Raw genomic sequence first — 17,780 nt, 5'->3', positions numbered from 1 at the left:
TGTTGACAACCAATCTGGCTGTAAAGTAAAGACTCTCGGTTCGGTCCGAGGAGGGAAATATATGTCCTCTATGCTGAATTATTTTTTGAAGCAGAAGGGTATTGCTCATCAGTTCACTACTGCTTATACTCCACAACAGAATGGGGTTGCAAAGAGAAAGAATCGCTCACTCATGGAGATGGCTAGATGTATGTTGAAAGCAAAGAGCTTGCCACAATTTTTGAATGGAAGTCATTATGTGTGCTTGCCATGTTTTTAACAAATGCCCCACCAAAGCATTAAAGAATGTCACGCCTTTTGAGGCTTGGAACAGCCGGAAACCTTGTGTTGGGCATTTTTATACCTTTGGGTGTCTTGCATATGTACACATTCCCTAGGTACTCTTAAAAAAGTTGAATAACAAGGTTGTCAAATGCATTTTTGTGGGATATAGCAGTGAGAGTAAAGGCTACAAACTATATGGTCCTGTCTCTAAAAAGGTATTTGTCAGTAGGGATGTACTTTTTGATTAAAAATCAAAATTATCCCTTACTGGTTTTGACACATATCAAGCTTCCCGTGATGTATTTGAAGGGCTATTCCCCATTTCATTTGGTGATTCAGTTGGAGTTTCAGCAAGTGAACTTAATGTTCAGCTAGCTGCTCCATTGGAAAATGCAAAAAATCAGCCATTGACTGATCTGAATATTCAGCAAGAGCTTGTGCACAATCAAGAGGCAAGACAAATGCCTAGATGGTATTTATAAACTATGAAAGATAGTCATTTGGATGCTCCCATGGCTGGCCATATTAGAAGGCAAGCTTGTATGCATGATATTGCACATACCATGGAGTTTGTTATGGCAACAAGTACAATTGATTGATGAGGAGCCTGAATGTTTTGAGGATGCCACAATATAGTGTGCATTGGATGGCAGCAATGCAAGCTGAGTTTGATTCTATCATTAAGAATTAAACATGGGATTTAGTGTCTTTGCCCATTGGAAAGAAAGCCATTGGAACAAAATGGGTCTACAAGCTGAAAATGAATGCAAATGGATCCATTGACAAATATAAGGCAAGGCTTGTAGCTAAGGGCTATGCACAGAAGAAAGGCATTAACTATGAGGAGACATTTGCTCCTACCTCCCGCATGACTACCATTAGGTCTATGGTTGCTTTGGCTGCCCACTTTGGATGGACTGTGCATCAATTAGATATTAAGACTGCATTTCTACATGGGGAACTTCATGAAGAAGTATATGTACATCAACCCATTGGTTTGCAGTTGAGGGATCCGAACACTTGGTTTGCAAGCTGAAAAAGGCTTTATATAGCTTAAAACAAGCTCCTAGAGCTTGGTATGCAAAGATTGATGCTTTTTTACTCAGCCAAGGGTTTATAAAAAACCCATCAGAGTCTACCCTTTACACATCCATGCTGATCATTTGTCTACATATTGATGACCTTTTGCTTACAGGGACACATGTTGATCAAATTTCAGCATTTAAACAAAATTTGCAGCAAACTTTTGAGATGTCAGACTTAGGGACTTTGCATTATTATTTACGCATTCAGTTCATACATGATGCTAGAGGTATCGGTTTATCACAATTAAGATACATTGATAAACTCCTTGAGAGGTTTGGCTTACATGATTGCAAGCCAGTTCGTATACCAATGGAACCTGGACTGAAGCTATCATTGCATGATGACAATGATTTGTTTGATATACACACATATGCTCAAGCAGTTGGATGCCTTATCTACCTATGCAACACTAGGCCAAACATACATCTTGCAGTTTTAGCCCTGAGCAGATATATGCATCAGCCACACATGTCACATTGGCAAGCTGTCAAGCATATCTTCCGTTACTTGCAGGGTACTAGATCTCTTGGATTGCTTTATGCCAAGGAGGGACCACTGCACTTACATGCTCACAATGATTTCGATTGGGCCGGTGATTATGATTCATGTCACTCCACCAGTGGACATTGTTTCTTTCTTGGCTCATCTTGCATATCTTGGCTTAGCAAGAAACAGTCCACTGTTGCCACATTGTTATGGGAAGTTGAATACAAGGCAGCTTTCACTACCACAATTGAATGTGTATGGATTAGACGCTTGCTAGTTGATCTAGATGCATCTATCATGGAGCCTACTCCTTTGTTCACTGACAGTCAAAGAGCCATTGTAGTGGTACGAAACACATTCAGATACATTATCACTTTGTCAGAGAGAGGCTACATGCAAAAGATATCAGCCTTGTCTATTGTCCTACCATCAATAATGTGGTAGACATCTTTACCAAAGCTCTTCCTCATGACAAATTTGAAGCATTTTGCAATGTTTTAAATTTGATCTCCTTTGGTGGCAGATGACTCTTGTATTTTAATCACTCTTCACTCGAGGGGGGTTTGTTGGGTTTCACACACGCCTACGCTCATAGAGGAGTGTCAGTGATCAGTAGGACACTGGAGCACTTTTTACTCTCCGTACGAGAGGTTTTTTTCCCTAGACTTATTCTCCTTTTTTGTATGTGCCTATGTTACACATTTACAGGCTCTTATCATGTTGCAGAGACTTTTGGGTATGAACACCCCTTACAACCTTAAGGTTCAAGGGTTGTACTTTGTACTTTCATTCTACACTCTTTCAGTCTATTGCATTGGATGTCGTGCTTCACTCTCCACACAATCTACTGCACTCTTAGCTGAGCTTCAATCCTCTCAACCTCTCACAGTATGTTGACAGACTAAAGTATTCATGTCATTGTAATTACTATTCAATGTACTAATCACTGTGAGTTAGTATGTAGATGTGTATGGTTTGCATCTAAGCTTTAAAGATATACGTTTCTAAGGTTATTGAAATGTATGAAATACATGGAATGTATATTTTGATGTGATGTACATTTGCAAGGTATGTATGAAATATATGGACGCAAAAGAAGTACAATTACATAAGTTACATGCGGTTTACAGTTGATGTATGCTTTACATGACTATCATGTGATACATCATTGCTATGAGGTATTATTTATTCTCAATTTATGCATTACAATGATTGGTAGTCAGAATAATGTCGGATTTTGGGATGTGGATGGATCCCTTATGGTTTTGACAACGGCTATGATTCATGTGTGCGGATTGTAATTGGTTTAAGTGACTAGAATTTCGCATGCAAAGGGCACGAGTATGGTTGAGCAATAGGTGCACATGTTTCAGTACAATGCTAGCATATATTTCCAATAGTGGTAACAGATGCTTTGGCACATTGTGGTGCAATCGAGGGTGATTGCAAGAATTTCAAGGGGGTGGTCTATCACAAGGACGTGAAATTTTATTGTTTTACTTAGCCTTTGATTAAAAGTTTATCAAATGTGCAAATGTGAGATACACATGTGATGTGCAAGTTACAGGCCTAGGATGTCAAGATATTAGTTGGTGCCAAAAACAAAGGCAGCAATAAGTTATATCTGACAGGTACTAGATAGTACCCAATATCATATTTTGGCCTAGACTAATTTATTAGCCACTTATGTCAATTGTGACATTAGAGACTAGGCACTAATTGATTAATTAATACCAGTCCAAGGGTTCTAGGCACTATAGTAATTATTAAATTAATTTTCAAAATTAATATTTTAAAATTTAATTCAATAAGCTAGATAATGCTAGAAAATGGGATTAGAAGGATGCCATTTGGCAAAACTTGCCCATGCAAGTGGGAATAATGTTTTGGGGGTTGCTAGAAGTCTATTTCGCCTTTTCAATGGGATTAGATATACTATTGGTAAGTTGCACACCTCTTCACATTAGTTAGAGATTGAGACTGGCATATATAGATCCATATCCCCAAAGGACCAGATATATTAGATATGTGTGCTAGAGCCAAAGATAGAGAAGTATTGCAATTGTTGCTGGCAGTTGCCTATCATACTATGAGATTCAAGATGGATACTTGAGGCCAAATCCTTGTGCATTTGCCAAATGTGTGAAAGGATAGTCCAAGGCAACAAATAAAAATGATAGGTATGCTTTGGGTTCAAAGTGGCCATGGAATGGCATCTTGCCAAAAACCCAAGAATGTATAATTTTATGCTGATGTATTATTCAAATCTATACTCAAAAAATGAAACCCGGAACATGTCTAGCAATCAGACAAGAAACAAAAAGATAATTAGGAGTCTTATCACATGTGGTACAAATGACACATCTACCAATGGAGATCTTGGATTATGCAGCATATTCCTTGTGGGAAGACCCCCAATAAGAAACCTCCATATAAAACTTCCCTTGATAGGGAAGCTTAAACCTCCATAGTTCAAGCAAGTCATCACACCACTTAGCTTTATTATCCCAACAACACTAAACTTTATTTGCTTTTCTTAGTCACCCATCTCTTTTCCTTGTTAACCATCTTATGATAAATTTGATTGGCTGATTGTGTGAGGAAATCATTCAAGCACACGAAAGCCCTCGGAGTGAAGGCTGAAACCCAATGGGTATGCCATTGAAGCTGTTCCTCCATGCTGGTCCAAATTAGCTTGTAACCTCAAGGAACTCAATTGTATTGATTGATATGGTGGAAAAGATAAATGGGACTAGGATTGGCAACATTTCGTATAGTCCTAAAACTCAATTGTGACAACCTATTTAACTTATGATGTTCTGTATGCTTATCAAGCCAATCAAACAATGTGGATGCAACTAGAACCTCATCTTAGTATGAGTTAGCCTCTTGGCTAGAGTGAGAGGAATGCTAAGTAGTGAAGTGAAGGATAGCTTACCACGAAGTGATCGAGTCTAAAAGAAGAAAAGATTTTGTTGTTTGAGTTCTTGAGTCAAATTCTAGACATCCCTCAAGTGTGGATTCTAGTGTGACCATGTGAAATGTCAAATTTCTCAATAAAATCCACAGCAATGTTTGCTCAAGGATGTTGCTTCTCATGTAAGGACTATAACAATGCTTCCCCACCTTCTCCCCCAGCCAGCCCACCTCCTCCCTTTTCCTCCTTTCCCTCCTTGAGCACTACACGTGCTACTCAAATCAAAGTTGATTGTATCAACAATAGAAGTCATTCGAGGGCCAAAACCCATGGAAGACATTAATTGTCGAAGAAAGGACCAACTGACATGATCACAAGCTTTTTCAATATTCAATTGAATCATAACAGCCTCCTAACTAGAAGCTAACTTGAACATTCAAAATATTCTTTATAATATTCTGTCCCTTAATGAAACCATATTGCCATGGGTGAATCAACTTTGGAAAATGTTTTTGAAGCCTATTAGATCTTGGAGAAGATTTTATACAATGATGCCAAAATGGAAACCAGAATGGAAATGGGTCTCCACTAATGCAAAGCTCGAGGGAAAGGAAACTTGGATAACAATCAAAGCACTACAATCTTTGGATGGCATCTACATTCTCCAAACTTGTTGACAAATTCAAGCAAGTGGATCCTTAAGCTTATGAACATGTGCTGCAACTAGTTCATTTGGGAAGCCATCCCATCCTAAGCTTTCTCTATGTGGAGGATGGGACAAGGCCTCCACCTTAGCCTCAATGATATTGACATCCATAAAATCTTCCCAATTTGGCTTTACTAGGTCCCATACCACGTCCATAATCTAATGATGAGCAGCATGAATAGCATCAATAAGAGTTTCCCAGTAATCCAACAAAGTTTTGTAATAATCTTGGCACATTTGAATGAAAATTTGAGGCTCAGTAATTGTAGCCCCCTAAGTATCATGCAAGGGGACAATATTTTGCATGCACATTTTTAATGAAGACAAGCAAAAACCATGAGTCTAGCAATTGTTGTCATCATAGTTTCCATAAACGCCATTTCCACCTTGCTGAGACAGAACGGCCATTTCGGGCTGGTTCTGTTTTCCTGAAACAGTGTTTCAGGCAGTATGGGTCATGGGCAGGGTAAAATCCCCTTATTTGCTTCATTTTTTTGTCACCTGCCCATTTCGCTTGTTCCCTGCACATTTTGCAACTGCAGCACCTGCTTGAACTGCTGCAATCCTGCCCCAACTGCTGTACACTAGTCTGTGGTCATTTCAACAATGGTGAAAGCTCTCTTCTTGAAAGATAAGCTTCAGTTGTGAACATTCAGGCTGTTTTCCTGCAGATTTCAGACCTGAACTTCTGCAATTTTCAGCCAAGTCACATGAAATTTTTAGTCTTGCCAACCATGTGCACACTATTTGAGCCTTATGTCTCATTTGTTTGATATTTGGGCAGCTTGCAGCCAACAAATAACCATGGCCCCTTATCGTTTATGTGGCAGACCTAAGTTTGAGACATTACTTAGATTATGTGTTTTTTATGTATCCACAATGGTTTATCACATTATCATGAGTCTAATGAACTTGACTTTTTGAGTCACGATCCTTAGATGGTTTTATGTACCATGTCACATGTGGGCTCTTTTGTTTTAAAATGTTGTAAGTTATTTTGGGTGACTTAAGATCACTTATTCAATGCTAATTCTAGAATCTTGCGAGTTGCAACCTGCAAAACTGGTAACTATGTGAAATTGTGCAATGTGAATCATGGAACTTGTGTTAAAAGTTAAGATTGTTCAATGGCTCTAGTCCCTAGTGTGCTTAGAATGTGTATATCTATGTATCTTATATACATAAACACATATATTATTATTAATTATGTTATAATTTATTGGTATATTCTAAAATACCATTTCCACAAAAATTTCAAATGATCGAAACTTGTTTCTGCCCATTTCCAAAATGCATGGAAACTATGGTTGTCATGCAATGCATCTAAGTAGTCCAGTAGTTAATATTTTGCATATTGCTCATCCAAAATAGCATGAATTCTAATTTCAACCACTTAGTATAATTTATCAATTCGATTGGAATTATCGGCAGCTTGTTGCAAGGTCAAAAAATGCTCCGATAATGCAAATCCTGCAATTCATCTCTAACAGCAAATGCATGTTGAATCCCATATTCTGGGGACAATGTACGTGCATTCTCCAAAAAATTGATCATGCATACACATCCTCGGAGAGGACCCATCTACTAAATTGATGGTACAACAAAATAGATGATTGAATTGCAAAGGCTAGTGGGACTTGGAAAGCATTGCCTAGATGATGGATTATTTCTAAACCAATGGGCAATTATTCCAAAGAGTATGTTAAGTCTCCACCCATGTATTAAGCACTATGAGAAAGAGAGAGTCACTCTGGCAAACGTATATCCTATTCAATCTAGCCCATGAGGACTAAAAGTTTTTCTATACTTGTATGCTCACATACATATGCACCTACACACAATCACATACACATCCATGTACACATGTTCACATACATATGCATTTCTCATTCACATACATATGCACCTTCACAAGATCACAAACACATGCATGACAACTCATGAAGAGAGTCATACCTACGATACCCCAAGTGATAATGCCAAAGATGCTCATTATTGAAGGTTCTTGTGTAGTGGCCAAAGCTTGGAAGCGGTTGAGCTTTGAGCCCTTAGCTATTGGCTCGGAAATAAAAAGTCATGTGGTAGAGGCCACTAGGCTATGCCTCATCGTGAGCAATCACTAGTGACTAAGCCAACTTGGATACAAGTTCATCCCAAGCTAGGGGATATGGCAAACATCTTCTAGCATTGCAAGATCCAAATCCTAGTCAATAGCAAAACTAACACAACCTTAAGCTTGAATCTTAACCAAGTTATTCTTGACTCGAACATACCTGCGGCTGTAGGGGCTCCACTGAGAAGTATTTCCGAGATGGGGGTCATGTAATGTGTGGGTTCTTTGTCCATAATCCAAAGGGGTAAAAAAGTGCTCAATTGTAAAGAGTGGGTCTCTATAGTAGTCACCTCGTCAGGAGATAACTCACAAATATAAACAAGACTCAAATCCTCAAATGTCTGTTAAGAGACAAGGTGAGCCTTAGTAAACTAGTCAAACAAGCCCTCTAGCGTTGAGAACGACGCTGACTGTGATGGTTGACCGGTGGCAGTGTAGATCTAACTACGTCACTGCCCTTGATTCGGGTTGCCACCACCTTGTCACTCTTGTTGGGGTTTGCCTAACTAAGGGACAAAGATCTAAGTCTTTGATTTTGGCTATGTGCCTCTTACCTTTGATTGACACTCGTGGTCAAAATGGCCAATCTTTTGACAATATTGACATACATATTCTTTTTAGGTACATTCTGCCACGTGACTTTAAGAGATGACTAAAAATTTTCTTATGCCTTACTAGCTTAGTTTTGATTTTGATTTCATTTTTAATTTTAATTTTGATTTGAATTTTGGTTTCGTTTGCCCTTTCCTTGTTGCCCCTTAAGAGAAATGGCAATGAGGCCTCTCTCTAAAGATGGACTATGAAATTGATTGAACAATCGAGTTTAATGCAATGGTTAACACTCAATTTCATAGGTGGACATGGTAGGCTATGAGATCATATGCTAGTCAAAATGAAAATATTTTCTCAGCAACTTGTTTGAAACAACAAGACTTGGTCATCAAAGGACTTACGAGCCCTCCTAGTAGAGAACTTGGCAAGAAGTCATTGATTTTGAAATTTTGGAGTTCATGGTCAAGTGTTATACGACAGATCCTATCCTGAGTCGCATAGTGATCAATCAAGTGTACCCATCTCTCGAATGCTAGGTCAAAGTGTTGTAACTATGAGTAAAACTCAAAAAGAAGACCTTGTTTCAACTCGACTATGGCGGAGGCATTCCTAATTTTCCATGAACGGACAATCTCATATGCAACAAGTGTGGGATTGGGTTGGGGTTCCAACCCTTACACAAGATCCCATAGGCTCTAGAGTCAAGTGCATGCATCATTAGATTCGACAAAGTGATGTAAGTAGATCCATTGAAACAAGTCTTGTCAGAGAAGGCATACTTGGCCATTGAGAAAGGTGAAGCATGAGGTATCGGATATGGTGTAAGAAGGATAAGAGTAGGAGGGAGGGGAATAAGTAGGAAGAGGTGGTTGGTAGGTAAAAATAAGTTGTGAGTGTCCATATAGTGCTGATGGTGAAGATTCTGGAACATGAATGTTTACATAAGGTATTGAAAATGGAGATAGAGACACTAGAGCACCTAAGCCCTGTCCAAATGTTGGTTGGGGTACGACAAAGTGACCAATAGGTCCACTAGGTAAAGCTATGGAGGCAAATTGTGGCACCAACTAATCCACACTTGGGTAACCAAGGGTAGGAACCCCATGTTGGGTGTAACCCAGAGCTACATAGGATGGAGGTTGTAAAGAGATCCTAAAGGCTATGCCTATATTTGACAAACCCCTCGATGTGGTGTGTCTAAGACCGTGTGGTGACTAATATGCAAAAGTAAAAGGTATGAAAGGTAATGATGAGGTAGCAGAAGAAGTGGGTGGGATGGATGGATTTGAAATTTGTAATGATGCATTAAATTATTTTTGATTAGGTAATTGAAATTGAAATGAAGATGAAGATGTTGAATGCAAGGAATATGATTCACCAAACTCATTCTGACTATGAGAAGCATAATGAAAAGAAGGGAGGGAAGAATAAGAGATACCTGACTTTTTCTTATAATCACTCCTTGTAGTGATATACATGAGTGGATCTTCAATGGGGGATTTGCCATGATGAGCATATGCCACTCTTGCTTCAACTTGTTCTTTACCAACATGTTGCAAAGACAGTGAAGAAAAAAGAGATACTCGAAGGAACAAAAGTAGAGACTTGTATACCTTGCACAGAAGTAGTAGAGATAGGTTGGAAGTAGGGAGTGTACTCTAGGTCTCTCTCTCCAAGAGGGGGGCCCATCCCTTATGGAGGTCTTCGTGGCCCTGCAAAATCATCAATCGTGTGCACTACATCTAACGAGAAAGAATTCAAGTATACCTTCTTCATGCATCTTTTGTTTGAAGGCTTGTCAACATAACTCTTTAGACTTCCTGGCTGTGTGAACAAAGATCAAATTGCAGATACTCATCGATGACGTCTCCAATGAAGTCAAAAGGATCTCTGGCCGTGTCTGAACCTTGCGGAGTTGGGAGTGGATGCCACTCCTAGTCAATTTGTGGCATAGGCTCCTTTGGGGAGTGAGTCGGTGTAGAGGTGTTTGAAGTCATCTGACCTACTGTAGTTCCTTGCTTCTTGATAATAGAACACAATTAGGGTTAGGGTAACTCAGAGACAATGAACACTGAGAATAAGGAACTGAATGAATCCAAATAGGATACAATGCTAGTGCAGCAAACACACTATGCAGCAAAGGATTAAGGACACCCAAGCTCCTGTGTCTTGAGGATTGGAGCAGAGAGTATGAGTTGGAGAGTGTCATACTTTGATAAATTCCCAAAGGCAGCAAGGCAGCCTAAAAGGTGTCTAGCAATAGCAAATGCAGCTACGGGCAATTGTGGGTAGTTGGGTTTGACAAACGGCTAGAGGAGAGAGAAAATCTGCAAACGCAGCAGCACTAGGAGTTTGGCAGTGTAGACGACAGCAGATATGATCATAATGCAGCCTATAAGTGGTCCAAGAGTGACAAATGGTAGTTGCATGGTCAAAACACAGCTTGGGAAGTGCCACTAGCAGTAGTTGACGGCTCCAGTGCAGCAAACACAGCCTCCAGTCCATAGTTTTTTCATACGCATACACATACAAGTTGTCTATTTATAGAAAGTTTGGGGCCTCCCAAATTAGGGATTGCATTGTGCATGTGGGATATAGAAACTCTCTAGGACTGCATTTGTTTTAAATAAAGGTTTTAAGTTCATTAATAAATTTATGTTTTGAGGATGTTTAATTAAAGCTAACGCATTTTTAGCTTAACACAACTTCAACAACAATGTGGATGCATCTGACATGAACAAGCACAAGAGTTAAGCATGTACCAAAGGGCTGTTGAATTTGTAGAAGAACCATTGCAGGGATCCATAGTAGGCTGGGTGAGAGAGTATAATGGAATCCCATAAGTAGAAGGTACCAAGGATGGCCTCAATCTTGCATAACCAAATGGCATAATTTGTCCCACTAGCTTCTGGTCAAGAGAAAGGTTGGGAAGGATAGGCACCTGCAATTGGGTTGCCATGAGAGAGAGATGAGGAATAGATGTCACAAAAGGGGAAGGGCGAAGAGAAGGGTGAATGGATAGGGGAAGGGAGGGAGGCTGGTTGGCATCTCAATCTGCATCACAATCACATTGGTCTTTGCATTGATCCTTGCAATCCTCACAATCATGACAGTCTTTGCAATGGTCCTCCCAATCTCCGTAGTCTTCATCAAAATCCTTCTTGTTGATCTTCACGATGGTCCTCACGGTGTTGGAAGTCTATCAGAGTACAATGGTCCTCCTGGTTCCCAACAGTCCTTGTGATTGTGGTCTGACATCTTGATCCTTCAAATCTGCAAGAAAAGCTGTGTTTGGAGAAGAGAAATGCTGACAACAAACCATTGGTTGTGCCCTCAATGGAGCCTCTATGCTGACAAGTATGATCAAGCTGAGAAGAGGGTAGAAGGGAGCCAAATGGAGCAGCAAGGAGAAAACATAGCAGGCTGAAAGGAGTCTATCTGTTCACATGTGGCAATGATACCATGTGAGTGTGCAGTATGGAGGCAAGAAAGGGAGTAAAAGAGAAAGTGTGAGAGAAGAAAGAATACAGAGATGATTAGGAACAAGAATCTGATCTGAATGAAGATGGCTGAACACAACATTTTCTGCATGCATGGACAGGCCGTGCTATTGAGGGTGACGAACTGATTAGCAGGGAGAAGAGACTGCAGGCAATGATGAGGAGATGAAGACAAGGATGAAGAGGATGATGGAAAAGGCAGAAGAGTGGTAACCTATACAGGCAAAGGAAACCTGCTGCCCTGAATGGGCAGCGGCTGCTGCGGACCTGCCCAAAAGAGGCCACCTGGCATTGCACATGCCAAACCGGCCAATCTGCAGTCCAAAGTGCCACCCAGCTGCAACACTTGGAAATGTGCCTAAAAAAGCTGGGGAGAATGGCTGAATGCTGGGAAGGCAGCATACACAAATGCATGACATGGTCACAATGTCAGAGCTCCAATGTCTCAGTCAGAGACTGACAGACCTCACAAGCAGGAGATGACAGAAGAAATATAGTGGATGCTAACAGATTATTAATATCTGGGCAGGACATGGTAGAGCTCTAGAGGGTGCAGAGCATGAGAAGGCACAATGGACATGAAACGACTCATCACCCATTCTATGTATGGTATACCGCACTTGATGGAGTTCATGGTAGATTATTCACCATGGTTGTACTCTTATAGCATGATAGAAAGGGTGTAGGAATAGCATGCATACTGATGACTATTGATTGGGTATCTTTTGATAGAGTTTTAATTATACTGTTAACTGAGAAAAGAAAAAGATATCTCACTTAAGCTCATAATGGGGGAGTGGCCAACCCATTACTCTTTTTTTTTTCAAATTAAACAGTGGGTAGTTTGTGTATTTACTTGAGTGATAACCACCATTGAGTTGCTTTTAATAGAATTATCTCATGGGAAAGAAAAATTTTCTGCATACTCTTGCTTTTTTCCCCCTTTTTTGTGTGGTGGTTATGCTGCATCCATCTTCTTCACATGCACTCTTGCTTGGATCCTCCTCCACTGATAATTATTTTGACTAGCTATGAAATGCAAGTATGTTTTAAGATGCATTGATTCATTATGATCATTCTGTCAATATTCACTTGTGCAGGAGCAAAAAATGATTTGATTCCTCCAGTCCCCAGTTTAACACGCTTTGGAAAAGAGTCGACAGTCAAAGCCTTCACCAAAAGGCGACATGCAGACCCACAGCTTTCCAATGAGAAGCATCATAGTCAAATAAATATACTTACAGTTTCAAGGCTTTGTGTTCGTTTAAATACTTTTCATGTATGGGGCCTTGAAAATCCTTAGGATCTATCTATTATTTCTGGTTCAGGAAGGCAATGGACTGTTTCTTGTTTTCTACAAGTTTTTAGTGAAGCTGACAGTTAACTACCCTGGCAGTACATATTGAATCAAGTGAATGTCCTGGAGGACAATATCAAAAGACGTTGGATAATAAAGAGACCTGAAGACAACTTTGGCTCTGAAAATGGTGACAGTTATCTAGACAAAGTTTTGCAAGATTCAAATAAGTTTTACTAAGTGATCATTTTGGAGCTCTATGCAGTTTGCTGTTGGTTTTATCATTTGCTTTTGTGGTTATCTACAGGAATATCTACTGACAGAGGGCATTCGACTATCAAACCAGTAAAGGGGAATTTTGTGGCATTTGATGCTACACGAAAAGTCATAAATGGTGGTGTCGACAAGATCTGTGAATATTTAGGTGATGTAGTTGCCTATAAAGAATATGTTCATTCATGACTTCAGTTTTTGTACTTGCTTGCATGTGCATCATTACACGTTTATTTATATGACTATGCTTATCGATCATTTACTGCTCACTTTTTGAACAATCCCCAAGTGGTTAAGATTGGCTACTTGAACACTCCTAGATGTGGAGAGTACAGGGAGTTCTGGCCTGAAATGTTCTTTTTGTGGAATGTGAAGTCCCTTATAGATATCTCAGGATAATACATTACACTTCTTGATTCTGTTCTTATTTAGGAAGTGTTCTTAGGTCATTTTGTCAGTATGTATCTAAGGGCTGTTGTTAACAAATATGAAGAACAAATGTGAAAAAGTCTTGTTGCAAACTGACTCTACATGAATATGGTCCGGTTTCAGGGACAAAAGTAGTTTTTTGGGATTTGAGGGATGTCTTTATAGATGGACTGTACAAGGGAGGAGTGGTTGATGCTCGGATTGACCAAGTGATTGAAAGTCTGGATCCTGTAAGTTTCATTCAAATATCATACTTCTGTTACTTCCAGTTTAATTTCTTTACATCTTCATTGTTTTCAGAAGGTTGTGGCCCTCCATTAATGTACTTGGTCTAACCTTCCTGTCAGGCTCTAGGAATTCCTAGGTGGCTCTGTGCTATGAGTGGGTATATTTCTCGTGTGGGTTGAACCACATAAAATATGGGCTGCCTACACACGTGATGTGCACCACATCTGGATTTCCCTCTTACTAGACCTGTATGAAGGCACTTGGACAGTGGACTCACTGCCACATTGTCGGAATTTCTCTTATTGGGACCCACTATTGGTCATGCTTGCCTTGATGCCTTCCAACAGTGATGATGACTATTTTTGTTTTCAATTGTCTTTCCGCTAACATTGTTGATCTCATAGTGATTGTATGCACTCTCGCTCCTCTATGTGCCAACTTCACCTGATCCCACTGCACTTCCAACATGGTATTAAAGCACCAGGGTCTCAGTCCTGTTTTGATAGATATGGTTGACGCAATTCATGCTTCTTATAGGCTAGTTCATATGATGAGTTAATGCTTGCCAAAAGCCCTGCATTTTGATCGCAATCACCTATGTCTTTTATTTACACCTCACTCTTTGAAGATCAGTTGGTGGTTGTGGTCTTTTCTCTCTCTCGAAGGTCCAGAAGAAATTACGATCATCTTAGATATGCAAAATAGAAAAAGGGGTAGGATACTCTCGAGCTGGCATTTTCAAGGGAGAAAATCCTGCACAACGGCCTCAAGTGAAGTCCAACCAAGAGGTTTAGAGTACCAAGTCATAGGAAAAGAGTATGGAAGAAACTGCTAGAATCTGAGATGGCTGGCAAAGCCTGCTATCTTTTCTGCATATCTGATGTATGTCAGTCTGGTGGTCCATAGTGAGTTTGCATCCAACTGTCCTATGATGCTGGAAACATACTCCCATCTGTTATCTGTCCTTTTAACTTCAGTTCAACCACTCACCAATAAGTTCAGTTAGAATCACCCTTGGCTCATTTTCCAGCATAAAATGGCTTAAGCAACTGCACCCAGTTATTAACATCTACCTCTGTATACTATCCTAAGTGCAAACCTCTTGGATCGAAGGCAATGCAAACGGTAGTGTCTGTATGGGGTGGAGATTTCTGAAATATCAAAGAAGAGTTACTGTGAAGAGACCCTTTCAGAATAGGCTCTATATTTGTTTCTTTCACTTCATGACCAGGTTGGAGAGGAGGATTCAAATGAGGAGGATTAGATTGCCATTTTTGCTACTCAGCAATGGTTTAGACATGGCATTTCTTAGTCCTTGCAAGATATCGGAGAACAACTTTGGAGGATGAAGATTGTGCTCTTCCTTTGTGTATTGGTGCATAGGAGTGCAGCAGTAGACACTCAATTTCATTTTGGCTAAGCTCCAGTGGCTTTGTCCAAGACATGGTGTGATGGCAAAAACCTGGAGACAGCACCTTTGTGACTCTCAGGGCTCACTAGGTCTAGAGGTGAGCACTCAGTCTTTTACAGTACTCATGGTGAGGCAATAGTGAGATGGAGAACTGTAGTATGGGTCTTTGACCAAGGACCTACCTGTAGATACAAGTGCTTCTAAGGTAACTCTAAGAGGGAGATGGCATAGATGAACAAGAGCACATGAGCAAATAATGGGGTAGCATACTCTGGGTCTATGGTCCCTAAGCCATATGTGGGAGCTGATTGCTTGCATTATTTTTGGTACATCTGCATTGCAAGGTGCAGACATGCTACAAACCTTCAGGATGTATCCACAGTGGAGACTCTTTCAAGGATCTAGACAGAGACCATCTAAACTGTCAGCAGGAGATGGGAGAGGGTATAGGTCAGCTCTAAGGGGGAGAGGAGGAGGAGATATGCCTTCTTGTAGACATAGGACTTTGGTACCTTGTTTCACACCAGCCCTCAGATTGTCTGGCATTATAGCCCACCAGATTGGTGATTGTACTTTGCTACACTACACAGGATTCTTTGCACTTTGTATTTTATCTTAGGGGGATTTTCCCCAAGGTACTATTGTAGAACTTTTCTCTTCTTTCAGTGAAAAAAAGGCTTGCTAGATGTAGAAGGGTGACTGGCCAGGGCAGGTGGAGATTGTGAACCTGCGGAATAGATTCAATGAAAGCAAGCAGGGCACTGAGGGAGCCTAACAAACAGGCTGAGCAAGCTGGGACAGAGGAGGAAAGGTCCAAGGGAAATGCCAAAAAGGGGTAGGATGGTACGAGGTTTATGCATTTGAGAGGTCCTGATCCTTGTGCCTACCACCTAAGGGCAACCAGCAACCATTGAACTCCAAAAAGGAATTTCGTAAGGCCCAAGAGTGGGGATTACAAAATCTACATGCATTCTCTATTTTCTTTAGCCAATTATAGTTGCATGGCATGTAGTCACATTCATGTAATGTTTCAGAACCTGTAGTTCAAAAATGGGCATGCTGTTAATTTTTGGATGGGAATCTTTGGTCATCATTAGTCTTTTCTTTGTCTCCCTGTATCCATTGTGCCATCTTATCAAGGCCAACTGCCTCTTAAGGGTGCATGTTGAAGAACACATCTTGACTAACGTTGACCACCAGCCAACGAGCCTTTGAATGAGTTGCCTAGTAGGATGAGAGGGCCTCAGTGGTCGCCAATGATGAAGAGATGAAGTGAATGAGGGTGGAACTCTGTGAAGGAAAGCATACTCTGAAGCCATGTTGGATGGAACCACGTGAGATTGATTACGCCTTCAATATGACTCCTTCTAGGGCTCAGAAGAACCATACTTGGACTCATCATTCATATGCTTGTAGTAGCCTCTGCAATTATGGCTCTTTCAATCACAATAGCTGCAGTAAGGGGTCCCCGTTTGGGTGAGGAGTCAGGACCCTTGGGATTTCCAAGGGGGTGGAAGTAGTTATTTCTTTTTGAAGCACATGTGAAAAGTAGACAATTTTTTCTTTGGAAGATTAATGGCAGACTTGAAAGCACGAAATGATCTAGGAAGGTTTAACTTAATATAGAAAGCCTTTGATAAACTCCCAAAGTGAGGGGTCTTCAGGACGGTTTGGCCAGAATCAATGCAAATCTGCTAGTAAAACACAAATATACAATCAAAAAATTGGATGAAACCTGCAAAACGCAGCTGCTTAGGATGATGCATGCCTGAGGGGCTGCAAAATGCAGCACCTGTGGAGAATCTGGTGGCATGGTTGCTAAACACAGCCTCCTGCTGCCCAAACTGTAGCTTTAGAGGGGAAGCAGGGGTGTGCTGCAGCAAAAAGTAGCACTGTTGCTCAAAATGCAGTTGGGCTGGGAGGGCCTTGACTCCTGAAAATGCTAGCACTGGGAGAAAGGGGGTAGCAGAGAGTGGAAAACTTGTGAGAAAATTGTACCATAAGCAGGATAAGATGATGTGCTGCTGGTACAAAAAGCAAAGCGCTCTTCTGTCTTGGACTGCTTGTTATGCATGCTGAAGTGTTTGTAAGTCTCACTAGAATTGATGGAAGGTGCTGCCATGACATGGAAAATTGCTGGAAAACAGTCTTCTTGAATGCAACAAATGGTTGCAGTCAAGAAGTGTTAAAACCTGCTGCATCAGTAAGCACAATCAGTTGTAGAGCCTTTTGTGGCAAGAAATGCAAGCCCAAAACGCATCACTTCCACATATATCTATTTATCACTTGCATGGAAGTTTCAAGGGCAAGGATAGATATTGTCCAAGGGAAACAAAGGTGCAGAAGGTGAGTGGACAGTAGAAAGAGAATGAACACAAGAGAATAACAGATATGAACAAGAATCCTAGGCTGTGAACCCTAGCTGCAAAGGTACTGCAGCAAGAACTGAACTATGTGCAGGCAGCCTAGAAATATGCACAGCCTTCTTAAATGAGTACAGATGGTCCAACCTAAATGC

The 17,780-nt window shown here is 40.5% G+C and overlaps 1 protein-coding gene across 2 annotated transcripts in view; it reads left to right on the top strand.

The window, feature by feature from the left end:
- The window catches only part of LOC148022880 (plant/protein (DUF810)), a 199,907-nt gene that overhangs the window by 179,507 nt on the left and 2,620 nt on the right, over positions 1-17,780 (top strand). For both annotated transcript variants that reach the window (XM_087695818.1, XM_087695820.1), the window contains 4 exons: positions 12,725-12,903; positions 13,021-13,111; positions 13,229-13,345; positions 13,747-13,853. In XM_087695818.1, the coding sequence (XP_087551944.1) occupies positions 12,725-12,903; positions 13,021-13,111; positions 13,229-13,345; positions 13,747-13,853 (494 nt within the window). The remainder of the gene's footprint in view (positions 1-12,724; positions 12,904-13,020; positions 13,112-13,228; positions 13,346-13,746; positions 13,854-17,780) is intronic.

The sequence above is a fragment of the Lygodium microphyllum genome, chromosome 16 (genome assembly GCF_053477565.2).
Source record: "Lygodium microphyllum isolate KBCC chromosome 16, Lygodium_microphyllum_v1.1.10, whole genome shotgun sequence".
NCBI classification, from domain to species: domain Eukaryota; kingdom Viridiplantae; phylum Streptophyta; class Polypodiopsida; order Schizaeales; family Lygodiaceae; genus Lygodium; species Lygodium microphyllum.
The sequence above is the reverse complement of the archived record's forward strand: the minus strand, read 5'-3'. Positions and strand labels throughout refer to the sequence as shown.